Source organism: Crocodylus porosus, unplaced genomic scaffold (genome assembly GCF_001723895.1).
Source record: "Crocodylus porosus isolate Cpor-Errol unplaced genomic scaffold, CroPor_comp1, whole genome shotgun sequence".
Taxonomy (NCBI): Eukaryota; Metazoa; Chordata; order Crocodylia; family Crocodylidae; genus Crocodylus; species Crocodylus porosus.
Window position 1 is genome coordinate 125,167,840 of NW_017728943.1, and position 26,785 is coordinate 125,194,624.

The 26,785-nt window shown below is 43.1% G+C and overlaps 2 protein-coding genes and 1 long non-coding RNA gene across 3 annotated transcripts in view; 1 reads left to right on the plus strand and 2 right to left on the minus strand.

The window, feature by feature from the left end:
* Nucleotides 1–10,226, minus strand: part of ZC2HC1B (zinc finger C2HC-type containing 1B) — a 26,516-nt gene extending 16,290 nt beyond the window's left edge. Inside the window, exons 1-4 of the mRNA XM_019550142.1 lie at nt 9,899–10,226; nt 5,454–5,518; nt 2,655–2,774; nt 1–120 (exon numbers count right to left, since the gene is read on the minus strand). The exon at nt 1–120 is cut by the window's left edge and continues 1 nt beyond it. Coding sequence (XP_019405687.1) covers nt 1–120; nt 2,655–2,774; nt 5,454–5,518; nt 9,899–9,935 — 342 coding nt within the window. The 5' untranslated portion in view covers nt 9,936–10,226. The remainder of the gene's footprint in view (nt 121–2,654; nt 2,775–5,453; nt 5,519–9,898) is intronic.
* Nucleotides 1–12,412, plus strand: part of LOC109320157 — a 19,571-nt gene extending 7,159 nt beyond the window's left edge. Inside the window, exons 2-3 of the long non-coding RNA XR_002103735.1 lie at nt 6,975–6,984; nt 12,194–12,412. This is a non-coding gene — a long non-coding RNA (uncharacterized LOC109320157). The remainder of the gene's footprint in view (nt 1–6,974; nt 6,985–12,193) is intronic.
* Nucleotides 12,413–12,896: 484 nt separating this feature from the next.
* Nucleotides 12,897–26,785, minus strand: part of LTV1 (LTV1 ribosome biogenesis factor) — a 21,288-nt gene continuing 7,399 nt past the window's right edge. The window contains exons 4-11 of the mRNA XM_019550141.1: nt 22,380–22,467; nt 20,501–20,630; nt 19,462–19,699; nt 18,250–18,377; nt 17,302–17,438; nt 16,960–17,012; nt 14,356–14,556; nt 12,897–13,651 (exon numbers count right to left, since the gene is read on the minus strand). Coding sequence (XP_019405686.1) covers nt 13,538–13,651; nt 14,356–14,556; nt 16,960–17,012; nt 17,302–17,438; nt 18,250–18,377; nt 19,462–19,699; nt 20,501–20,630; nt 22,380–22,467 — 1,089 coding nt within the window. The 3' untranslated portion in view covers nt 12,897–13,537. The remainder of the gene's footprint in view (nt 13,652–14,355; nt 14,557–16,959; nt 17,013–17,301; nt 17,439–18,249; nt 18,378–19,461; nt 19,700–20,500; nt 20,631–22,379; nt 22,468–26,785) is intronic.

Below are 26,785 nucleotides of genomic sequence, written 5' to 3' on the forward strand. Positions count from 1 at the left end.
GGGTGGTGGGGGAAGAGGGCGACCCTCTTTCATGGCTTTTGTGACTTCCTTGGCTGACTGAATAGCATTCATGAAGTCCTCATGATGCTGTCTCCAGTTAGATTTCTTTTGCACTTGATTCTGTAACAGACAGAAATATGTATGAAAATTCAAACTCAAATGTATCCAGATTCTGAGATGTAAAAGCTGTCACGGAGACAGCATATTCAGTCTTTAAATGGAATTTCAAGATACAGGAGGACTATTAAAAAAAAAAAAAAAAAATCAAACAAAGGCACATTTAGCAAGGCTTAGGAAGGCCAATTTGGCCATTCTTCTTACATGGTCATAAATGAACCAGCGCTCCAAGAAACTGTTAATAAAACAGCCCCTTATCCCCAAAGACAAGAAGAGAATTCTAGATTATACTGGGTGAAACAAACCACCCACCTTTCTCCAGCTTCCACTCCTCTCCCCTTCCCTCTCGATTTCTTGTAGATTTTTGCTTCTTTCTCCAACCAACTTTCAGTGAAAGTTTGAAAGTGCATCCAACACAGCCACAGCTTGTGGTAGCTACTAAATCAGTAGTCACAAACTGCATACAGCCAAAACCATGATATTGGTATGTATGGGACTGCGTGTGTGTGTGTGTGTGTGTGTGTGTGTGTGTGTGTACATCCTACACCTGTACCTCCAGAAATTTAACATATCTCATCCAGTGCACTAAACGCCCCGATGGAAAATATGTAGGAGAAACCAAACAACAACTGCATACCAGAATGTACGCGCACCAAACATCTATCAAAGACAAGAATACCCAATTACTGTGGGGGAAGAGGGCACATTTCTCACAAGAAAAACACTTTCTCTCCAATCTCTCAGTTCTAATCCTCAAAAAAGAAATTTACAAAACACCTTTCACAGATAAGCCTACAACCTTCACTTCATCAGCCTACTGGATACAAAAAATCATGGACTCAGTATAGACATTGGATCCATGACACATTATAACCTGCTTAACATACAACTCCCCAGGTACCTCTCTACTATTTACTTTACTATCTACATTCATTACTCTTCCCCCTTCCTGCTCTCCTCCTTCCCTCACCCACTGACTGCCTCAATTTATATTTTCACCGACTGGCTCTGTCACATGCATACCAGCCTCTGGCTTCTTTACTATTCATTCCAGCCAGGAAGAGCACATACCAACTGCAGAGGCTTCCTCAGCCTGACAAAGGGTACTTCTATCCCAAAGCTTGCAAAGCAGAGTTTTTCCAACTATTTGAGTTCGTCTAATAAAAGATATCAGATTTACCCAAAGAACTTTGTCTGCCATGTGCTTAGACCAACACGGCTATGACCTATACGCCTGTGTACATGTATTCATTCACTCTCTCTCTCCAGAGGCCCAACAGGGCCTGGATCCTAATGAAACCTCACGGCTTGTTTCAATAACTAACTATTGCTTTTGCTTCATAGCTTCACTTTAAGTCTCTAAACCAGACTACAGTTGGCTGTTGGGCTGACCATTGGGCATTCCTGCACCATACTGGTATCTTACCATTATACTTCACTACTTAGGTTATACTTCCTTTCACAGACTCTGGTGGTGAGCCTGTCAGAAGCTTGTACATTCTTTTCCTTTTAGCATAGCATTTTACATTACACATATATACAGGAAATGTCTCCTATAAGAATAGAGGCCTTAGTCTGTACAAAAAGCTGTGAACAATTTTGGATTCAGTACTGAGAAAGGCCTCAGATTACTGGATGCAATACACTACACCTAGTATATTTAGGACCCTGCCAGATGTGCAGGTAACGGTGTAACGGGAGTCAATCCACAATCCATACAATCATGCATCCTACCATGCCACATGTTTGCCCCTGAAACTGGGAGCCCCAGTCAGCTGTGGGCTCCCAGCCTTGGGGGTATATAGTGTGTTACTGCAGCTGGAAATCCCATCAACTGATGGGGTTCCCAGCCACAGGCACATATGGCAAATTAATGGTGTGATAGGAACCAGCCACAAAGTAATTTCACATTTTTTGTGGAATAGCTTTGTGGCTTATTCCTTATTTCATAGTGCCATTAATTGACTGAATGCATGGCCAGGTCACAACAAGATGCGATTAAGTGCTTAAAGACAGTAACATGTGGCAGGGGCCTTGCTGTTGCACAAGTGGTAAAGTTGGAGACAGGAAGGAAAGAAGGCAGATAGATACACAAACCCATCTATGGGTTTGGGTCCCATCTGCTTTTTCCTTATTTCTCACATTTCCTTTTCTTTTTCTTGTTTTACTTCCAGTTTGCTGCCTATTTCCTTCTCTTTCCTATTGTTTTTCTATTATGAATTGTTACAGGATTGAGAGAAAACATGTCAACACCTCTTCAGGGGAGTTCAGAAGTATCTTTAGTTACCAGAGATTTTTCAACATCCCCTCATGTTTTAAGAGCATGCTGCATTGAACTTTTCCCAATAGCACGTGAAACGAGGCTCTGGTTCAGTGGGAATTGGAAACTATCCTTTGGCTGATCTCTGCACAAGAGACAGCATTTCCAAAGAGAAAAACATGACAGTAATGCACAAGACACTATATGTTTGTCCCAGGAGTGAATGACAATGTTCATGAGAATGAAGGTAATGCCTTAGCTATGAACTCAGGAATACCTTTGGTTGTGGCTGCTTCTTCACAGTGGTAATTTCAGTTCCTTGCAGTCTCTGTTTCAAAGAATTGAAAGGCTTGCGTTTCTTGCTGAAGACTTTCTGGCATATTGGGGAATGCCTCATCTGGGATACAAAGGAAAAGAACACCTTGTGGAGCTAATGCTGCCTTTGACTAAGGCTGTATAATTACTTCTAGCAGCATCAAGATTATTAATGTTGGCGAGAGAGGCACATGTGGATTCTGAATGGGATCCATTGGCCCTTTTCCCTTTCTCTCCTGTTAATAAACTGCACTCTTCATCCTGTCATCATCAGGATGAGATGTGCCAACTGTTTAACAATACTACATTTTAGAACAAGACAGACTTCCACCCACAGCTAAAAAGACAGAGGGAATTTGTTTGGGACATACCAAGAGGGGAACCCAAGGAGAAGGTTTTACAACAGGGGCTGTAAAGTCTGACATACAGATTTGGAAGCTTTACAATGTCTAGTATTGCTCCCACTGGTGCAGTAGCTTCACCAGGCACAAACTGTGATGTAACACTACTGCAGTGCAGTAACAAGCTACTGTGCAGTAAGCATCACTAGGCAACCACGCCTGGATGTTACTGTGCAGTAACACCAGTTAAGGTGCAATCATTTAGTCTTTGGTTATGCAGTTACTAAATGACTGTGCAGTTAGCAGCTATGCAGTGGTTGGCTCGCATAGATGCAGCAGCAGGACTAACTGGCTTTCTTTGAGAAAGCTGGTGTGAAAACTTGTGAGACTCCATGTATCCAGAGCCCAACCTGCAGCTACTACTTACATCAGTAGTCCTCCTGGCCTTAAGGAGACAGCCAACAGGAATAAAGTTTATGGGTTTGGGCCCCATCTGCTTTTTCCTTATTTCTCACATTTCCTTTTCATTTTTTTGTTTTACTTCCAGTTTGCTGCCTATTTCCTTCTCTTTCCCATTGTTTTTCTATTATGAATTGTTACAGGATTGAGAGAAAACATTTCAACACCTCTTCAGGGGAGTTCAGAAGTATCTTTAGTTACCAGAGATTTTTCAACATCCCCTCCTCATGTTTTAAGAGCATGCTGCACTGAACTTTTCCCAATAGCACGTGAAATGAGGCTCTGGTTCAGTGGGAATTGGAAACTATCCTTTGGCTGATCTTCTCTGCACAAGAGGTGCAGCAACTGACTTCCTGGACAACTGGTTTCCACATCAGTCTGTGAGGATACTGACTATTGACATGACTGCGCCTCATGTCAAATTTAGGCATTCACAAAGGCTCCTCTTCCAAGGGAGGCACGCACTAATTTCTGATCTTAATTTATTTACCTAGTCCAGTGGGGGCCAACATTTTTGGCAGGCATGCCACAAATTAGCTCTATACCCACCCTAAGTGTCACACAATCCGCGATTTGCTGCTCAGCTTTTTGCTTCCTCACCAGTGCTCCCTGCCTGATCTGATGCTCAGCTTTCTGCTCCCTGCCCTATCTGCACAGTGCTACCTGTCCCCTCTCCAGTGTGCCATGTACCACACACAGACGCTGCCTGCTAGTTGTGACACCTGTGCCACTGCTTGGCCACTCCTGACCTAGTCCATCAAGGCTCGGGTTCTAATCCAGGGTCCAGGGAAGGCAATGAGAGTCTTTCACCGACTTGAGTAAGTTTTGGATTATGCCTTTCATACACATTACACTGTCATGGTAACCTCACAGTTGTTTATTTTGCCCAGGGAACTTGAAAGCTATTGCTGGAAACGCTCAGCAGAAAAGCTTTAAAGGGGCACCAGTAGAGGCTTTTTTACAGGTTGCAAAGCTGCAAGAAAACAGAGCTGCCAATTACTCCCTTTCCTAATTAGGACACTTTCCAAGAATTGTGCAGTGTTTGGGATTAAGCCAAATTTAATGAAATGTGATCAATTCCCTAATCTACCTCAGTCATGAAAGTACTTTTCATACCATTTTACTTCTTTCAACATCTGCAGTTAAACTGCTTGCGTTTACCCACTTCTCTTCTCCCCATCCCTAAAGCTCCTTTCTGGTAAATGCGTGCGCACCACCCCCCAAGGTACTTTTCGGAAAAAAAGGGCTTGTCCTGGGATTTCTGGGCAAAATTATTCATCTTGCTCACCAGAGACACAGTAGGGCAGCTCTGTCTCAGCCAGCTGCAGTGGTGCTAATGCAATTAATTCCCACTGCAGCCACAATTGTTTTTGTGCCTCTGCCATCCCCTTATCAAGACAGTGCCCAGAACTGCTGCTGCCCTAATCACCCTGCCCCTCTCCCCCCTCCCCCACACACTCAGTTATGCTATTGTTGCTATTATGTAGCAAACAACAGTATGTTGGTTGATTGCTGCGCTACATCTTAGGGATGGCTGTTTTTAGGTAGTGCTACAGGTATACAGTATGGGTGCATCTACATGAGAGGTCATCTGTGCAGCAGCCTAATTAGCTATGCAGAAATCATCTTGGCATCTATGCATGTGCCCCTATGAGGCGGGAGTAAACTAAATTTACTCCACAGCAGGATAGTGCTTGTAATTTAACTACTATAAATACAAGTACTATCCTGCTGCAGAGTTTACCCCACCTGTCTGGGGCACTAGGATGTTTCAGTGCTTCTGAGTTTATTGGTCCAGGACACGCATTCAAACAGCATGCCCAGGAGCAGTAAACTCCGGAATTTATAGCTTCACATTAATTGCACATGTATACACACACCTTATGAAACGCTGTGGGATCCTTCAGGCTGACAGGGTCTACACAACTAGAAAATAGCATTGTATAATTAATTTGCTTTACCAGAACATCTTGTTTAAAGTGCCTTCCACAGATTTCACAAGGAAACAAAACTTGATTTCCGGCAGCTGTATAAAATTCAAAATAGCAAGCTATTAGTCACACTGGATGTCTTGATCACAAAGGAATCCATGTTCAGAGTAAATCTATGATTGCTGGAACTAACTGCTCTATTGGCAGAGGGGCCCTTTATAAAAACATCAGCAGGAGATGAATGTCTCTCCCCCAGACCTTTGTGAACTTACCTCAATGATGGAGTGAATCCCCAACCTTGCAGATATCCAGAGTGTATTTCTTCTGTTTCTCTCACTGACGCATGGTGTGAGGTTCCTCATTTCCACAACTGAGAGCTACTTACAGATACTTCATGGTTTCATACAAGAAACTGTCCAGGTTGACCATTCAGCTGAGGACTAATTAACTGCATGCTTAGACACTACAACAATACTATATATACATATATAATACTTTAACTTTGAATTGTGGGCAAATCGTTGTTCCTACATATTTCTCCTCAGTCAACCAGTATCTCTGCTTATCAATATCTCTGCAGTATTGGCAAGTACCTCTGACCTGTGGCTATCTCTGCTTATTCCTGTCACCACCCCTGTTACTCCTATCTCATCACCTAGTAGGAAGGGCTCCTTATCTGTGCTTGCAGTGCCTTTATTCATCTGGCCTCTACTCAACTTTCCCTCTACTGATGCCCAGATTACTGTAGTAGGGTTGCAGGTAGCCAGGTCATACTATGAAATCTGGATGAAAGAGAGCAGGTGAGCAAAGACCCTATTCCATCTTAATCACAAACCACTTATATCACTGCCTAGCAAGTGGTGTGACTGGCAGGGCTAGAACCTGAGAGGTAGGGAAGACAGGACAAGTATCTGGAGCACAGTCTTCCTTAACCATGTCTGGAGGTAAAAGGGAAATACAGGTCCCATAACAAATTCAAATCCTCAGCATCTCTGCTGACTCCACCAACAAAAATGCCAATTGTGATGGTGGAAAACTGTCCATGCCACCACTAAGAATGGGACTGTAACAGATTTAATTGACCAAAACTGCTACTAAACAGTACCAACTAATTATTACCAACCACCGTAAACGGTTCAACAAAACACACACAGGTATACCTGTGACATCTCAGTAAAAGTGAAACAGTGAAAAGTGAGTAGAATACATTTTTAATTTTTGGTTAATGAAAAATGTTCTTTGAAAATAGAGGGAAAGCTTTCATTTTCTCAGCTTCCTCCTCTGGAAAACTGAAATACCTGAGAAAAACTGAAAGTCTAGAGAAAGTAATTCTTTCTCTTGACCTGACTTTTCAAATGGAAAATATTTTAAAAGTGAAAACTGGAACCCCCCCATAAAACTAAGTACTTTTCTGAAATTAAATTAACAAAGTTTCATTCTTCATAAAAACTCTCAAAGTTTAGTTATGGGATTATAGGGAAGGCCCACTCATGGATTGAAAAATGGCTTAAGGATAGAAAACAGAGTGAGTATAAGCAGTCACTTTTCAAGATGAAAACAAGTAAAGAGCAGGCTTCCCCAGGGATCTGTATTGGGACCAGTGCTGTGAGACATATTCATAAATGATCTGGAAAAGGGGGAGTAGTGGGGTGGCCAAATTTGCAAATCTGTAATAATAATAGGCGTACTCCATCTGTCCAGAGCACTCTGATTGGTTGTCTTGGCAGCCAATTACAATGCTTACTGAAACAACCAACCAGAGTGCTCCCAACAGACAGAATAAGTATGTTATTATTATGGACCCTGAGACATTTCAAACAGATAGGCAAGTAAATCAGAGCTAGAATGAAGCATCAGGGCCCCTGCCTTGGAGTGGGCAGGCTCTGCTGAAGGAAAAAAAAAAAAAAAAAGCAGTGAGGGGCCTGATCCTTTTTTTTCCCCTCCCTGGAGCCTGCCCACCTCTCCCACACTCATGGAGTGAGCTGCCGACCAGTCACAGCCCCTGAGTTGCAAGGACCCCAGTGCTTCCCTCCATGGCAGTGGTGTCCCCCAGGCAGGACCCACCCACTAGCACCCCAGGTTTCATCACAAATGCTTTGCAGGTTTCAGTTAGTAACACAAAATTATTCTAAGTGGTAACGGCCAAAGTGGACCGTAAGGAACTATAGAAGGATCTGGCACGATGGAGCAAATAAGCAAGTAGATGGCAGATGTAGATAAGTATCCATTCTCTGCCACTGTGAGACAGGATATAGGACAAAATGGCCCTACAGTCTGAACCACTAAATGGCAGTTATGTTCTTTTCTGTAAAGTTAAAACATTTTGGTCAACTCATGGCCATACAGGGTTGGAATTCTTGACCTAGACTCTGAGGCATGCTTAAACGACTGATGTTGCATTTGCTGCAGGTTGCACATATGACAACCATTTTTGAATTTCTCAGTATTTTAGTAGCCAGAATGTTCAATTTCTCCAATAACCTGTGACATTTTGTGTAAGCCAGAAGCACACTTGTTCAAACAAGGTTCTCCTAACTTCTGTACAGTTTCATATCACATCTTTGAGGCTCTGAAGACAACTAGTGTTGAAAAATCATACTAATATTTAAAGTTGAAGGCCATGCTGCTAGAGCATGGTGTAGAACATGGCTGTTCAACTTAATTGGTCCTTTGGGCCAGATGCCCCACCTCTAGCAGCAGGGCAGTAGTTTGTCAATATGGCTGTGGGAGCTGCTACCTTGGCACAGGCCTGTAACCCAGATGAATGCCACTTTTCCTTATCCCACTTTTTCACTGTTTCCAGTTTAGGTAGCTGTATTCACCCCGTTGGCTCTGGAGCTATGCTCATACAGTGGCTTTGGCATCTGTACCGACAAGCCCCACAGCCTGCCAAGTGGACAAATCCGGTTTAGGACAATGCATTTCTTCAATGACATCATAATGGCAGTGTAGAGAAGCAATATAATGTGTCCATGCTGTCTCACTGAAGAGATTACAGCTTGACGGATCAAAAACTATATGTTCATGCTGAGGCTCAGTTTATTTCAATCCTTTCATTTGTAAACAACAAAGAATCAGGATCCTTAATGGCAAAGGGACCTATTCAACTTGAATATGATTGCCTACAGTTTTCAGGCACTAAGAGACATTTTGCAACCAGTGTAAGTATGATGAGGTCTTCGTTCTTTTGAGACAGAATGTGAGTTTTCTTTCTTCAGAAGATTAATATTTATCTTAAGTTTATTTAGTCCTATCAGCTACCACCACATATCAAATCCCCCTAAATTACAAATTTATATATATTAGAGCACAACTGAGCTGTATATGAATCTCTGTTTTATTATGCTGTTCCAAATCAAATGTAGAGAGATAAATGCTAACATTTTGGGAGCCAAGGAGTGTGATTAGTTCTATGTACCCAAATAAGTAAACTACCCATGATGTAGCCTTGCTATTATTCTTAGAACTTCTTTGCATGATAAAACCTGTAAGATCATCTGAGGACAAGGGGGACAATTTGAAAGTTATCTTGATTACATCAAAAGGAAGCAAAGTCATTTTCAGGAGCACTGAACAGCAGTACTTGAAACTGCTGGTTAGTGCATCTCAAGAATGCTACTGGAAAAGGTCAGGGTTTATTGCATATTTTCATGTCTGCTTTCTACTTGTTTTTCCTCCTGATGCAATTTCATTGAAAAACAAATTTCAAAGTGCTTTGATTTCAATGGATAATTGAAAAGCTTTTCCAACTCTTGTGTGCTCCCAAATAATACAAATCATTCTTATTTTATATAATGTTCTTTGCGCTAATCCCATTGTGAGCAGATTGCTCAAGTTTCCCCGTAAAAGGAGCCACAAATATTTCTATTGTTCAGGGAAAAACAGGACTTATAGGTTCAACACCTTGCTGTTCCACCTCTAAAGGAAGGAAAGAACAGGGTTGAAAAGCTGAGTAGAAATAAGCACAATCCAGGGTCTATAATATTCACCTGCATGTGGTAACTTCACTACACTATTCAACTGCTTGTGGTAACTTGACTTAGTAGTGAAGTTGTTGGCTATAAAACTCTTTTGTTACCTAATTGCTAGTCTTTTAACATGTGCCAACCACCTCCCTTTTGTCCTATGGGGATTCTGTTCCCAGAGCATCAGCCCAAGTAGTGAGATATGGACTAAAAAAAGAAAAAGTTAAGTACAAGATGTTGAGTAACCTGAAATAGACCTAATTCATTTGGGAGATGGAAACAGCTGGATCTAAAGTTGACAAGAGTGCAAAGGACAAATAAGGTATTTTTTGAAGTAAAGTCCAGGCCTCGTCTCCATCTTATTCACAAGTCTGATTCAGTGACTTTATACTGCTCAACCACATACCGTTGATAGACATCAGAATTGCACAGACCCACATTAACTCATTTTCATGTTTAGTAAACCAAAAAATTACGCCATTCAAAATGTAGGCTCTGCACATTACTCACTTGCTCCACTTAATTCCTTCACAGGCATTTGATTCATCTCAATATGTAGATTTTTCAGATTCCTTCTTCAGGACTGCATTAGGAGACATGGACACTGGGTGGTCAGCTATCTTTACTCAAAGTCCACATACTCGTAAACAGCTAAATCATCAGTTATCATCAACCGAATAATTAACAATTATGACACATACACATATACTCCCTTGGTCTGTGATGCGCATGAAAGGCAGTGAGGACAAGACTCAAGGCCTGATATTAAGATTTTTTTTCCTACATGATTTTTTTTCTTCTCATTACCATAAGAAGATTGGCTGTTTCCCAGGGTGGATAAAAATTAACAATTTAAAAAATAAATAAACAAAAACAATAGGATTTCAAAATATAAAATCAGATTTCTTTTATTTAATCGTATTTTTTTACTTTCTTGATTAAGATGCTTTTAAAAAAAAACACCTGTATAAAAGGTAGTTTTAAGATATGTTAAAGCTCATATCATTGTGGAATAGGGATTATAACTCCTACTTATATACCATTTGAGACAATATATTTATGTAACCTTTTTAGAAAAGTTTTATACGTAGGCCACAACAGGCCATGGACTATATTAGGGGCCCAATCTTACAGGGTTCCCAGAGGCTCCTCTATAGATTAGTAAAGATTAAAGAAAATCACTTTACCCAATGAGACTCAGTGCTCAGTCTAGAAAAGTGTTTCTCAACCTGTGGGTCACAAGAATATTTGAAAGATTGTGAACAAACTTTAAAAATAGATTCTCCTTTAAAAGAGGAAAACGTGGGAAACTGACTAATCTCTTGCAGGCTAGCAGTTACACCTTGCAAGGGGCTGCTTGGGGTACTGCATGGCCCAGACCCACCCCCTCCCACACACCCACCTCCTGCCCCCCACACTGCAGGGGGCTGGAGCCTGGGGGTGGGGGGCAGCAGGTTGGGCGTGAGAGGCACTAGCCATCAAATTTTTACAAATGGGTCCTGGCACAAAAAAGGTTGAGAACCACTGGTCTAGAACAGAGGTGTCCAACCTTTTTGAATGTGGGGCTGGATCATGAAGTTTTTATCACCCAGTGGGCCAGCGAGCCATATTCAAACGCCCTCTGTCCTGAGCCAGAGAGACCCTGCCTGTACAGCCCTACTGCACCTGCCTGTTACTGTAAGGTTCATGATAGCTGCTGGTGGGCAGGGGAAGGAGGGACCCATTCTGCATCCAGCCAGCTACTGCCCCATAGACTGAAGAGGAGAAATAAATAGCTCCACATCTCCATCCCCCGAGCAGCGCAGCCCCATGAGCAGGCACTGCCCGAGGTGGGGCTGGAGCGAGGCGGATGCTGTACCGCAGCCCCTCACCTTCCCACCTGTACAGCCCTGCTCACCGTGGTGCCCGGTCGCCCGCGCACGCAGCCCCGGTGGCCTCAGCACTGCAAGCCTGGAGCACGGGGTCTGGCAGACACTGGCTCCTGCTGCCTCACCCCACAGAGGTCACGCCAGGACCCTGCCAGATGAGGCCCCCCTGTACTGGCTTCCCACGTACTGCTGGGGACTGGGAGGCCGGGCAGGTCGGCACCAGCCAGCAGAAGCAGGACTGACCAGCGCAGGTAGGGGGAAAATGCAGCTGAGCCCCTGCTGCTCCAGCTGGGCTCATCCTGTCCCAAGCAGCACACGGCTACTCCTCTTCCCACATGCACCGCATAGGCAACATCAAGATGACGCGGTGCGTGTGGGAACCTTGTCCCTTCCCCAGGCCTTCAGCAGCCATTAGGAAGCTGCTGAGGTGCTGGGGGAGGGACAAGGGGTGGGAACGAAAGTAAACAGTGTTTACTTTTGTTTGTGATCACAGCACCTCAGGCCTCAGAAAATGCCTTGGCAGGCTGCATGGTGCCCTGCGGGCCATATGTTGGACAAGCCTGGTCTAGAAGATCTTATTAAGCATCTCTGATCCTTAGTTTCAGTTCTCAAACGGGATTTGTGTCTCCAGAGTTAACATCATTGTTAACAGCAGTATATGGAGATGCGAGATAAAAGACCTGATTACTTACCCATCAACCCTCTTGTCTCTGCAAGTTTGTATAGAGAACAATGATTAAATTGAAGCTTCCTGACCAGTGATTTACATCATGATTTAAATCAATCTGATTTAAATAAAATCCACCCTGCTGCTACTTCATGATTTGGTTAAGGCAGAATGTGGGGGAGACACTATTAAAAAAATGGAGACTAAATTTCTGATATTCAAGCTGAAAAAAAAAATCAAACAAGCACACAAACGAATCTCCAGTGGTAGTGGCACTTTTAAATGCCTTTTACATTTGCTCTTCTTTGTTAGGCATTCGTAAGAATGTAAAGGTAATTTTAGGAACCACTAGTTTAGCATAACACAGTAAAATTGGGGGAAAAACAAATGGTTTGTCAATCTCATTTAGGTTAGAGTGGCTCATGCAGAAGAAACCAAAGACACTTCCAAAAGCAGCTATGTATGGTCACTGAACTGGAACACAGCAAACAATATGACAAACTAAGAGAGATAAATTAAAAGAAAATCAAAGAGCAGGTGGACAACTTACAAATAGAAAATGATTATCTTATGATTTCTGGTTAAGGCCCCAGGTGGATGTAATGTTTGAAGTCTAGAGAGCATACAGACAAGCACTTCCCAAAACATCTGTATGCACCACAGCAGATGGCAGGTGGATTGCTTAAACCTCTGGCATCTCACTGTGCTGTTTTCTCCTGCCTCAACATGGGGAGTAGATGGGGACAAACAGCCAGGCAATGAGCACTCCCCATTGGAGGAAATGCAAGAATTCCTGCTCTTCAGTTTTGCAGCTGGATACAATGAATCCTTGCATGCCTTCTTGACCTACAGAACTGGCAGACTAGAGGCTAAGCACACAGACCACACCCACACACCAAATACATACTATAACACACATGATCCCCCCCCCACGCACACCCAATGCACCCCCACCCCACACATTATTTTCTGCTGTTTTTCTGGTTGTGAACAATTTAATATATTACTGTTTTCTGTACAATGTTTGCTATAGCGTCTTTAATGCCACCAGGCTAACTTCAATTTCAAGAGCAACATTAACAGTCATTTCTGACTTTGAGGTTTTAAACCGGGCAACACACAAGTTACATCAGATGCATAGGCAATAAACAGCACAGGGGTGCTGTGAAAAAATCTGCATAACCTTGATATATGAGACTATGTTAAATCAAGAAAGTAATTGTATTTAAGTACCAATATAAAGGGGAAGAATTTATGTACTGCAATACATTTGTCCAGACATTTGTTAGAACATGACACTTGCACAGAAAAATATACTTCTCTATTAATGAGCATCATACTATATTCCCAGTGTATCTTAAGTGTATCACTTGTTGCCATATTATGTTCATAAAAATACAATATTATTAATTTTAGTTTATAACAAAATGATTCACCTCATCTATACATTTACAAAAAATAATAAAAAATGATAGGTTCTGGTTGTAGAGTTACTCAAACACCTTTTTTCTCCATTTCTGACATGATGGGACAAGGTTAAGTCAACAGCATCCATCCCAGGATTCTGGCACAAAGCATCAATGCAAGGATATTCCACAATAAGAGTCAGTTCAACTATGACAGCTTGAGCCCTTGAATGTTCTGCCTCAGGTTAAGCAGCTCTTTTTCTTGCCTTGTTTTCTCCAGCCTGAAGGCCAATTTGTTGGCTTTCTTTTCCATTCTGCGTTCCTGAACATAGAAAGTATTAACACATTACAACTGTTTTCCGGATTTACTGAGGGAAGCGTTAGGACTTTCCCCTTCCCAATCACCTTCAAAACCCCAGACAGATCTTGGAATAACTGCTATATAGCATACCTCTAATAAACAGACAGAAGTAATACCACTGTGCATTGTTCTCTTGCCTGTCTTAAGTGAAAAGAAGAAGAAACTGAGAAGAGGAAGGAACTTGAAGGAATGGTAACTGTTAAAACACATTTTCCTACTTTGTGTGCGCACTGAAGGGGTAAAAGGGGGAAACACAAATTTTCCAGTATTCTGCCCCGACTTGTCTGCACATCATTCTGTGACTGCAGAGAATCCCAAGACCACTGAAAGAAGGTTGGTGACTAGCTTCACAGAGCAATGACCAGACTGAAGTCTGTGATAGGAAGCAGCAAAGGGATTTCACGTGAACAGCCAGAAACTGCAATCTTAGGCCTCTAGGTTTGAAGTCCCCCCACCTCCTACCTGAAACTTCTAACCTGTGGAATGAATCTACAGTACTTGCCAGTTCAAGTTCAGATGGCCTGGAGCTTGACAGGGAATCTGGGACCTTCACTGGCAAGACAGGACGCAAACTGAACTGCAAACAGCGGGGGCTTTTACTACAAAGACCGACAAGGAAAAAAAAACAGGCACAAAAAAGGAGAAACCCCGATGCTACTTTTTACCTTTCGTTCTTCTTTGACAGCCTGTTTTCTAGCTTTTCGATCTTCTTTGCTCTCATTTTTGGAACGTGGCTGTGTCGATGCTCTTGGCAGGTCACTGTCATTAATCATTTGCATGCGTTCAGTCTGCTTAGCTGTAAGACCTCTTTGAGGCAAGACATCCAGTGGGATTCCAGTCTTCTGGGAAATTTTAATTGGTCTGGGCTAAGACACAAATAAAACAGATCTGCCTAATGACTTTCTTTAACCCTCCCTTTTCTTCTATTTACTAAAAATCACTCTTGCCTACTTCCAAAAGCACAGAATCACTAAGTTTTATAATAACAACACAGAAATTTCCCAAGGCAAATTCTTCCTTCAGACACGTTTACAGATTCCAAAACCAACACAGGTTACATGTACACATAAAAAACAGAGAAAATAACTTTCTTGACTTAATATTTAAGTCTTACTCAAAGGCAATTTTCAAAACAAAAAAGTTAGAATGTATACTATCCTGGGGAAGATCTTAGAAAAGTTTATTAAGGAGGCCATCCTTGATGGACTGGCCCAGGCTAACATCCTAAGGGATAGCCAGCACGGGTTTGTTGCGGGTAGGTCTTGTTTGACCAATCTCATTTCCTTCTACGACCAGGTGACCTATCACCTGGACAAGGGAGAAGAGATTGATGTCATAAGGAAGAATTTCTTTACTGTCTGAGCCCCCAAGGTCTGGAACAGTCTGCCGGCAGAGGTGGTTCAAGCACCTACATTGAACACCTTCAAGAGTAAATTGGATGCTTATCTTGCTGGGATCCTATGACCCCAGCTGACTTCCTGCCCTTTGGGCAGGGGGCTGGACTCGATGATCTCCCGAGGTCCCTTCCAGCCCTGATGTCTATGAAATCTATGAAATACTTTTGCCTTCTTTATAAAGGTCTCCGCAAGAAAAGAGGTTGCATATCTTCTTTTTTAAACCTTAGAAATGTCAGGTATATAAAATCAGATTTTCTCTTTCGAAAATTCTCCAGCAAAACAGAAGCAAGGAGAATGAATGTTCTCAGCCTTCAATTAAAACAGGAAGCAAAGTTCTATCTTCATGAAAACTGTTTTCTCAAACATATTTGTTTTACTTTCTTAGTATTTTTGGTATGCAAACTTACTAGCTCCACCTTTCTTTGTGGATTATGGATGGCTGATTACACAAATTTAAACTTGCCAGTGTTTATAATAACTAAGCTTTGCCTTAATGCTTCCCTCTCATTTCTTTACATTTTTAAAAATAGAAACCTCTGGGAGATTTTTGAATGCATGAATTAAATGTGCACATGGGAATCTAAACATAGCTTCTCTTTGTTGAATTGCTGATGGCAACTCATAGTATTAACTTTATGTTCAAAAAGTGTGTAGTGATGGGCAGTATTCTTATTCACATCAGTGGCTTGAGACATCTTATTTAGGGATATACTCTGACAAATGCAACACTTTCTAACTCAACTTAAAGAAAAAAATGCAGCCATTGCGAAAACAGTAGAGGTGCACCGATATATCGGTCCAATATTGAATTGGCACTGATAAAGAAAATTGACTGTATCAGCCTGATGTGGTCAATCATTTGGCTGATAAATGCCCTGTGCATGCATGCAGTTGTAGAGCAGCATATAGGCAGCAAGGAGCACAGCCTGGCAGCTTGGAGAGCTGCATACAGCTGCTAAGTCTGTTGCAGTGGAAGGGGAGGGTGGAGGGAAGGGGTGTGTGGGGGGGCAAATCAAGGCCTCTGCAGTGAGGGAGGGAGTGGGGCTGGGACAGGCACTGCGCAGCTGGGGTGGGTTGGGGCAGGGCAGGGAAGGGCATGCAATGGAGCCGTGGCTCGTCCAGGGGGGTGGCTCCTGCCGCTATGTGCACCCCAGAAAGGTATGGGGGGTGTGTGCCCTGGATCTGTGTGGCATGGGCTGGCCCTGCAGGCTGGGGCTGGGGCTATGCTGGGCTCTTTCCAGCGGGGGCCAGGCCAGGCTGCGCTTGTAGCGGGTGGCAGCAGCACTGAGAGTGAAGGGGCTACGGAAAACTTTGGGGTGGCTGCAGCCCCTTGGTATCTGCCCTGCTGGCACTGCCACCTGCCCCAAGCACAGCCCGGTCCAGCCCACACTGGGGGAAGCCCAGTGCAGCTCCAGCCTGCAGCTGTACCCTGCCCTATCCAGATCTGGGGGCACCCCCCGCCCCTACCATGCTGTCCTGGGGTGCACACAGCAGTGGGAACCGCCTCCCCCACCATGGCTGTCCCATGCCCTGCCCTGCCCTGCCCTGGCTGGGCAGGCCCAGCCCCAGGCCCATTCCCTCCCTCTCTGCAGAGGCCTCGATCTGTTCCCCACCCCTCCCCACACACCTCTTCCCTTCCCCCTGCCATTTCCCCACAACAGACTTACCAGCTGAATGCAGCTCTCCAAGCTGCTAGGCTGCATATTGGAAACTGGATTAGTATCGGCTAATATGCCTCCTTAAAAATCGGTTATTGGTATTGGCCCCAAAAATCTCTATCGCTGTACCCTTAGAAAATAGCAGTCTCTTGACGATACAAAACGTGCTCAGAATTCTACGCACTTCATACAGTAAAGAATAAAAGGCTTTTACCTTTGATGGTTCCTCAATAAGTTTTGGATGATTGTACAAGTTTGAGTATGTACCTAAAGCAAATTAAAAAAAAAAAAAGAAAAAAAAAGAAGTGAATTGAACTAAGAAGTGGTTCTCTTACTTTACAATTTTTAAAGTTATACATTATTTGAAAGAATCATAACTAATTGTGGGTAATTTTCACATAACACTGAAAAATAAATGTGTTTACTGAGAATGTCTGATGAATCTGCCAGCCAGATGTGTAAGCTATTTTGACTAGAAACTTTTCTACAAATAAGCAGACAATCTGTCACCTGCTTTATTACCTGTGGAAAAAGCAAATGAATGCCATACACTTACTCAAAATGGATTCACAATCCCATTTTTCTTTGGTTTCTTCAATAACTAAAGTTACAATTTCTTCTCCTTCCTCTTTCTTCTCATTCATGGGGGACTCTAAATCTTCACAGGATTCAAGAATATCAAGTTTCACACAGCTTTTTGAGAAAACAGAGAAGTGTGGGAGGCAGAAATATTAAAAAATAATTTCACTTTAACTTAACTCTTTGTTGAGCTTTTCCCTAAAACAGGAAAGCCTTTCCGACATGTACTTCTTTTAAATACTCTTAGCCCATATCTGCTAAGTTTACTGTGTACTGCAATAGTGCCCTTCAGCATACCTCCTAAACTGGAAGCAGAGTAACTGTGTCCATCTAGTATTACAGGCAAGCTCATTAGACTGAGGGACTGGCTAAATGGCACTGTCACTCAGCAGTGAAAATCACACTGCTGAAAGAGTCGCATGGATGTAGCTACAATGATTCCAGTCTAGTAGGTATAGCACACAGGGAACAATACTGACTGCAACCTTGAGGGCACCGCAGCTGGATACAGCAAGTTTAAAGTGGATGTAGTCTTACATTTCGTGTAGGACAAAATTCCCTTCCTCTGTTTTCTCCAAGTGCCTTCATAATAACCCACTGGTTTATACATTTGAAGTATCAAAAGTAGATTAACTAAATAAGCCCCCTCCACTTTCAAGAGTACTTGGTGCAGTGTTTTGATAATATAGTCCCTATGTTTTTTGGGACTGTATCATCAGGACAACTGCTTGTTAAAGATGTACTCGCCCCACTCTGGAAGCAACAAATTGGGTCATATACATTTAGCCAGTAGACAGCATACTGCAATTCAGTGATAATGTAAGACAGAATACTTTACAAAGATTTTTTTAGCAAAAGCAAGTTACAATGCATCAACACTTAGAGCTACTTATAGTAAATCAAAAGCAAAGTGTATTGCACATACTCCTTAGCTTTCTCTTTATAGTAGTCATTCAGGACTTCTTCTAATCGAAGACTATCAGTGTCAATGTAGCCTTCTAATTCCACATTATCCAGTGCTCCAATCTCATCTTCATCAAACTGTTCATAGAACTAAAAATGAAAAAAGAAAGTTTGCATGTACACTGAATTTCTTATACTAAACAAATTTGTTCATAAGCTGATTTAAATATGAAAGTCTAAAAGAATCTAGTAATATTTTCCATTCTACTTTCTTGCTACACATTTTTTAAACAAGTCTATAGAATAAAATAATAGGGTAAATCTATCTTCCCCACTGAAGTTACCCTTTCAACATGATACAATCAAATTTCATTTTTGCCTTGGGGATGATGATGAAATATAAGGCCAATGTTGTTTAATAGAAAAGTTTTACTTTGTGTCCTTGTTGTATAAAAGATGTAATACACCTTAAACTTATAATTTGCTTAATACAGTGGTGCTCCATAGGCCAGAAGAATGGCCTGAGGCCAGTCCTAGGGCTGGATCAGGCTCTGTGCTGTCCTTGCCCAGCAGGGATAGGGCACTTGGGGTCCCATGCCACACCGTGTGCTGGGCTCAGACCCCATGTTGCCCTGCACATTATATCTAGCACACATGGCCACAGCTCACGGGACTCTCTGCAGGACCCGTGGGGAGTCCTGCAAGCTGGATGAGATGGTGCCAGGAGCCAGATCTGGCTTGTGGGCCAGGGGTTAAGCACCTCTGGTATAACACCATCTAACAAGAGAAAAGTGCCCCTACAAAATTACAAATGGGGATGAAAAAAAATTGCGTCTCTACTACCTAGGATTCAGCATCTTCCTGCAGGCAGTTCGCTATTAGTAATGAAAACCCCCAATTACGATCTGGGAGGCTGGGGGCAGGGGGGAGAAAAATAAGGAAGTGGTGAGGGGTGAAAAAAAGAGTCAATGCTAGGATTATATCGCTAGTGCTTTTAAAATGAATGAGAAAACTATATTTGATGCAAGCTGTTTTAAGTTTGCACTGCATATCATACAATGTTTGTGAAGAACTTATAACATCACTGAGAGATAAAGGCCATGAGGATTTTGCACAGGGACAAGGGATGCCTGTGTGGATCAGACTGCAAGACTTAAATGAAAAAATAAAAACAGAACAGAACTTTCAAATGACAGCTGCTCTTCTCGGTATATGTATCCCTAAGCTGCCTTACTTTCTCAAATCTGTCATCCAGCAGGGTAAGCTGTTCATTTCTTCTCATGACTGAAGAAGTCAAGGAATAATCTGTGAATCGGCTCTTGGTCTCCTCTTGCATGAAAAGAAACTCCTTCATCTCTCCATTGATTCTTTCATCGTCTGATAAAGGACCTTCTGAATCATAATTTCCATCACTGTCACTTTCATCATCATCCACATCTTCCCATTCGCCTTCATCCTCAGTATCAGAGCCACTAAAAATTAAAAAGGAAAATTCCCGTTACCTGCTTACTCTGTTATTTCACCATGGCTTAAGCCTATGCTAAAGTAGTTTAGCAACGTATGGATGAAGTTTAAGAAAAGAGACAAGGATTCTCCTCATGTAGGTACAAAAAAAGAACAAGTTTAACAGTAAGACTGAGGTTAATATTAAAGTGAAAGAGTGTAATCTAGTACATTTTTAAGGTTTATGGTCAAAATGTTTCACTATTGGCCTTCAACAACGTAATTCACTTGTAACATTCCTGATTTCTTATACATCAGGAATTGGCCAAGGGAAAGAAAAGGAGTAGAATATTGGCGTATTAATACTAGTAAAATTGCTTAAGTGCTCGTTATACTGCAGAAGTGTATACAATGGCAAAAGCTAGAAATAATATGAAGTGATGGATTTTAGATTTTTTTTAAATTGTCACTGAAGTGTATTTAAAGGGCCTCTGGAAACATTACTGGCTATCATATTGGCAAGTTTTGAAATTGTGTTAAACCAGCTTGAAAACATAAAGCACATACATATTTATTTGTGATGTTAGTGCTGGCAAAAGATGCTCACTTAACAGCCTTAACCCAGGACAAAATGAATCTGAACTTGTAGAGCACCGGCAAAACTATGCCTGCTAATGCCTTTGTTTAAACCACAGATCTGATATCAAGCATAAGCCTAATTTATAATATGAAACCTTTCTGGTTTTCTAACAGATAGATTTGAAAAAAAATATTAGCAATATTAACAGTAATTGTTACATTGTTTAAAAGTTCTGTAAAGCTTCATATACCGGCAATTTCCATTCCCTGGTTCACTGGCCTTTAAAATAAAGTCGTCTTCAAGAAGATTATCTGGATTGTTAAAGTCAAAGTCATCATCAAGAGCTGCAACAATATCAGGGTCAAAATCCAAACGAGGTCCTGAGATAGAGAGAGAGAAGGACTGCATTGAAGTTGCCATGACATAACCAAGCCATCCAAATCCATAAGTGCTAATTTGCACTTAACAAAGATCTTTATAGTGTTTATAAATATTCCTTAAACAAAGGAAGGAGGAATTGCTTCCAAGCAAAGACTGGGCTTAATTTGGCAGTGCATATTGTTTTAATTAAAAACAATACATGCTCATTATAAGTTATGTATATCCAACAGTCTAAACATAGAACTGGAACACAGGGGATTAATAAATTCTAGTTTCAGCACCACCAAAATTTCTCTCTAGCCGTAGGCAAGTCAGAAACACGCCAGCCTCAATTTCCCCATTTCTAAAAGCTGATAAAAACCTAACTCAGTGGCATACTGAAAACATAGAAAGTAGTTACAAAGTTTTCTTAGGAGTTCTTTGTGCAATTAGAGTTAATTTTCAATTGTGATAATTACTGCTATTTGTTAATATATGTATCGTGTACTGCAGAAAATAAGACTCACTCTAAGTTATATGCAGGGACCACAAACTACTCCTCTACTTTAAGTCATTGCAAAACTATTACTAGCATTCCCTTTTCTGGCTGGATGCTTAAATCTCGCAATAAGAACATAATAAATTCCTACTCAAATGCACATGGAGGCATAATCGCACTAAATTAAGCAAGGTTGAAACCGTGTTAAAGTTTAAAATGTTAATACTGGAAGATGAATGTAATTCTTCTATCTGCTCCTAAAGCAAGGTTGTCCAACTTCCAAGCAGCCAGGGGCCGTGTACCCTGCAGGCCACACGCTGCATGGGCCACACCAGGGTGAGCCATGGGCCCCGAGGCCACATGGACTTCCCCATTGCAAATGGAGTGATAAGGGGAGAAATGACTGTGCAGGAGCCTGGGGGTTGCACTTAACTCCTTGTGGCTTGCATTTGGCTCAAGGGCCTCCAGTTGGACAGCCTTGCCCTAAAGGAAAATAAACTTTGAGAATAAAAAGCAAGAGAAATTTTGAGAATGAGCCCTCAGCTCTACACTGGGGTTCACAGGCATCACTATGGAACAATAACAGGTTGACAAATAAAATGTTTTGCTGCAATAAAACATTTTGTTCTCAGCTTTGGGGACACTTTTCCTCCTCTGCTACTGAGCTTTACCTGAAATAAGGCTATAATACTAAATATGCAAACCTAGTATGAATAAGTAGATTATTTTTAACATAGGCAATATTACCACCTAGATCGAAACTGAGCTGAGTGTGACGACTGAAAAGTGATGGCATTTTACTAGACCTCCAGAGGCCTGAATCTATTCAAGTTCAGCTCCAGATTAATGTCAAAAGTTGCCCCAGTCAGCTTGGATGTAAATGAGGCCATACAGACTGTGCGTGTAAAGCAACTATTATAATGTTTGCCACCACTGATCTGGTGTGACTATCGGATCTGCCTCAACCATGTTAACTCAGTGGAGCTGCTCAGCTTGGGTAGACCTTGTAACTTATGACTATAAGATGGCCCAACACAGGTGCTTCACAGCAAATATGCAGCCCATGGCCCCAGCAGGTACTTCTCACTGCTGTGCATCAGGGAAGGGCTTATGTCCTGCTACTATGTCCTGCTACTATTACCCATTGGGGTAGGGCAGGAAGAAGATGCTTGTGTGGTAAGCCTCAGGATATGGTTTGCACAGAGCTGTGGTGAAGTTGGACAGTCCTGGCCTAGCACTATAAAAGATAGAGTAAAATGATTCATGATACCTGAAACAGGAGCAGCTTTATTTAATAGTCCCACATCCTCTTCAAACACGGAAGCAAATACCGATGAAGGCAAATTAATAGAAGGAACCTAGAAAAACAAAAAAACCCAAAACACACACACACAAAGCTATTAATTTAAATAGGCTTGGGGCACTGACCAAGAGAAAGTAGGATTTCAGCTGATATCAGTGGCCAGATCTTTACCCGTCTCTAAAGTGCCTCCACTTACATGATGCAACACACAAAATGTAGGTCCTTAACTCCAAGAGGATGAACCAAATTAATAGATTAGAGTTCCTAAGTTTCTTATAGTCAAAGGGGAGAACTAAGTACCTCCCAAGGCTGCCCTGATCACACAACAGGGAGGTGCCAGCAGTTCTCAGTCTGTGGTATGCAGGCACCCTGTCAGCGGTACACATCAACGGATTTTTTATAATTACTTTATATGACAAAAATTTACTGGTGGTACTTAAAGTTGTATCATTTTAAATTGGTTGTACACAATCCATCAGAGTTTGGGAACCACTGGGCTAGTCAATAGACACAAAAGGACCAGGCAGATAGCTATATTCCTGCTCCTTCCAGGACTTAGGCAACTGACTCAGGGCTGAAAGAAATTCAGAAGAAATGTTTACCTAAATTGAAACAACCTAGGTGACAAAGCACCGACTGAAAATGATCCACTCAGGTCAAGGAAGACCAAAAGCATGAGAGCATGACTTTACAAACCCAGTGAGGATAGCACTGCTCTGACTGTGGGCAGCTGCGAGTTTTGCAGTTTTGGATACTTTTGCTTGTTAACCAATAAAAACTATTGTAAAACAGTGCTGGAGAACGGGACTGGAACCCATACCACGCCCCTGACACCAAAAATTCCCATAAGCACCAGGCATCACAGAATTTTAGGGCTGGAAGGGACCTTGTGAAATCACAGGTTCTGTTTAATATTTTTATAGAAAATTAGTTAAACGATAAGTAAATAAAATACAGCAATGACGATGGCCACAGGTGCCAGAACCCATAGTTCCCCAAACCTAAGGGAGTTTTCTCTTTGTTGATATAAAATTCATGTTCCCTCTTGTTCCATGACTCTTCACAGTCCAGTGGCTCAAGCTTCAACAAGAGGGTTGTAAATGAACAGTGCTTATAGCCTGGTAGTTAGGGCGTTCTAATATTATAAAAGCCCAACTCTGTCTGTCTGTTCATAATGCTCTATTTATGCTCTGATTGGCTGACGGAAATGGCCAATCAGAGTACTCCAAGCATGGGGGAGCCCCCACCATGATTCCGAAGCCACACTGAGGACCAGATAGAGGGTGGGGGAGGTACTGCTGCTCCCCACCTAGGTCTCTTCACTTGCCCACCACATCTTGATGTCTTTTATGTTTATAAAAGGGAAGGCTGCGCCAGGGCTTCCCAGACCTGGTCTTGTTCTATTGACCACCTGGTCCTTTGCCTTACGGGCTATTTGCACGGCTCCATAACTTGCCTACACTATGCAGATGGCATCATCATAGACATTTTCTTTGTCATACATCTACACTCACATAACCCTTCTGGCCCTCAGACCCCTGATCTCTCGCACAGCTTCACTCATGTCTTCAGTCCCCTGGGTCCCTCACTCAGCCACTCTGGGTTGCCAGACCCCTTGGACCCTCGCTGGGCCTCTCTCTATACCCAGCTGCTGGACCCTTCCACTCCTGCCACGAGCAGTCCCACTATTGTGACCCCAAACACTAGTAGAGTGCAGTTTTTAGTCATACCAGCCTAGGCCCTGGCTACAAGCTCCTTGGCCCCTTACTGATGTCACCACTCCGGGCTCCCTGGGCCCTGGCACTCTCTCTCTCTCACCCCCTAGTTTGTTGGCTCTCATTTGGCCCCCTTCTGGGCTCAGCTCTCGCCTTCCTCCAGGATGCTTCTGGCCCCGGCTCTCCTACATCTGGGCTCCCTAGTCTTGGTGCTGTCTTGGACCCTGCTCTACATCAGATGGCTCTGTCCCAACCATTCTCAGTCTGGGCAGTCAATTTCTCTGACCCCTTCCTCTCCAGCAGTGGCCCCACCTGGACCTTTGGCCTATCCTAGGTCCTGCCCGCTCTGTCTTTGGCCAGTTGACAACTCTGGGCCTCTCTCTGGCTCCAGCAAGCTCCTAACGTGGCCATGTCCAGCCTTTGGCCCCTTTCTGGGCCCTGGCCCCACTGACAGGCCAGCAAAATTCTCTGGGTTGCTCATTCTGCTGCCACTCCTCCTGGGCTCCCCTACTCCTCAGATAGCTCTGGCTTGGCCATCTTCACTCTGGGCTACAGGCCAGTGATCCCGCTTCCTCTCTGGTGGTGGCCCTTCCTGTGGCTTCTCCTATGCCCTGGCCCCGCCTCAAGCCAGCTGAGAACTCTGGGCTCCCCTCTGGCTTCAGCAGCCCTCCTGCTGTGGCTGCCTCTGGCCTCTCTGGGCCCTGGCCCTGCTAGCAGCCCAGTGACATTCTGTTGGGGTCAGTTCTCCAGCCTCGCAGCCCACACCCACTCAGAGGTCCACTCCCTCAGGCTCCTCAGCAAGTCTCTTAGGCTCCCAGTCTATCTCTGGGCTGACCTGGGCCTCACAGTAGGTCTTACGCACTGAGCCCCTCTCCTTGAGCTTCACCTGGACCCTATAATAAGGTCTTCTGCACTGAGCCCCCCACTCTGGGCTCACCCAGACCCCAGCCTGGGACCCTAGGAATATCCGAGCCCTAGTTTCTACCCAAAACCTCCAGACTGCTTCAGATGTCCTCTTTGTGGTGGTACTCCAGAGCTGCAGTCCTCCCATTGAGGTGATGTTCTCTCAGGAGACAGTAAATCTTACTGCTGGGCTTCTGTCAGGGCCTGGGCTTATACTTGCTCTAAGCCCAGCCCTCTTTGCAAGTCAAATGCCTCCCTCAATCAGGCCTAGCCTCACCTGCTGGATTCCTGGGTCAGCTGACTCACCATTAGCCCTGGCCCACACCTGCCAGCAGCTTTGCAAGCTGCCTGACTTCTTAAAAAAGTGGCAGGCACCCCAAGGGCTTTTTTAACAGTCAAAAAATATCTAAACCAAAACAAAAAACCTACATGATACTGCCAGGGTGAAAGTCACTGCAGTGTTTTAGCAAATAAACTGATTAATATAATGCAGATTATTGCCATTATAGGTTATAGATTTTACTTATTGCCATATAAAAATGTCAAAGATGGAAAAAAATAAGATCCTGAATATCTGGTGAGCAAGATTACCATTTATCACAAAATGGGGTGATACATTTAGATAAAGGACGCATCAGAAAAATACAAAACAAGGATTGGTGACACAAATACACCACTTACTGGAATTTGTTGGATTTCTTCTTCTACCTCTCCTTCTGTTGTTACCACAATCCTGCTCTGTGGACCAGATACAGAAGGGACCAGCTCAGAGGGACCAGAGGCTTCTTTTAGATGCTGCAAGTAGTCATAGTCATCATCAAAGAACACTCCGTACTTCCTCTGCTCCTCTCTCCTCTTGTCATGATCTCCCTTGAAATTGTGAACAAAAGCAAATTTAAGAAATTAAGAAAGGTTAAAAATTCATTAGTGAGAAGGTGAGTCCCAAAGGCATAACAAGAAAATACTTGGATTCAGAATAACACAAAAGATGCCTTTGAGAAATAATACTTAATACACAAGAAAAAAATATGCAACATTAATTTAAGGGTCTGGCAAAGGGTGGCTTAGAGAAGAAAACCAGATTTCATAGACATTAGGGCTGGAAGGGACCTCGAGAGATCAAGTCCAGCCTGCTGCCCCAGGGGCAGGAAGTCAGCTAGGGTCAAAGGATCCCAGAAAGATAAGCATCCAAACGTTCCTTGAATGAATCCAAAGTGGGTGCCTGCACCACTTCTGGAGGGAGTCTATTCGAGGCCTTGGGCGCTCGGACATTAAAAAAGTCTTTCCTTATTTCCAGCCTAAAATGGTCATGGAGAAATTTATGACTGTTGGTCCTTGTTATCCTTTGGGGCGCTCTGGTGAACAGACATTCCCCCAGATCCTGATGCACACCCCTTACGTATTTATAGGCAGTCACCAGATCACCCCTGAGCCTGCTCTCTTCTAGGCTGAAGAGTTGCATGGCTCTCAGCCTCTCATCATAAGGCCTATTTTCCTGCTCTCTGATCACTTGCATGGCTCTCCACGGGACTCTCTAACTTTGACATTCTTCTTGAATTGTGGAGCCCAGAATTGGATGCAGTACTCCAACTGCAGCCTCACCAAGGCTTAGTACAGTGGGATTCCAATGTTCCCTCTAAGGAGCAGCGGTCTGTGAACGCACCACCTCAGTCCGGTGTGGGACACTTACTGAAGAGGGCTGAGGGCCACAGGCTGGGGCCAGAGCCTGGTGTGGGCTCCCCAGCTCTGGGGAAG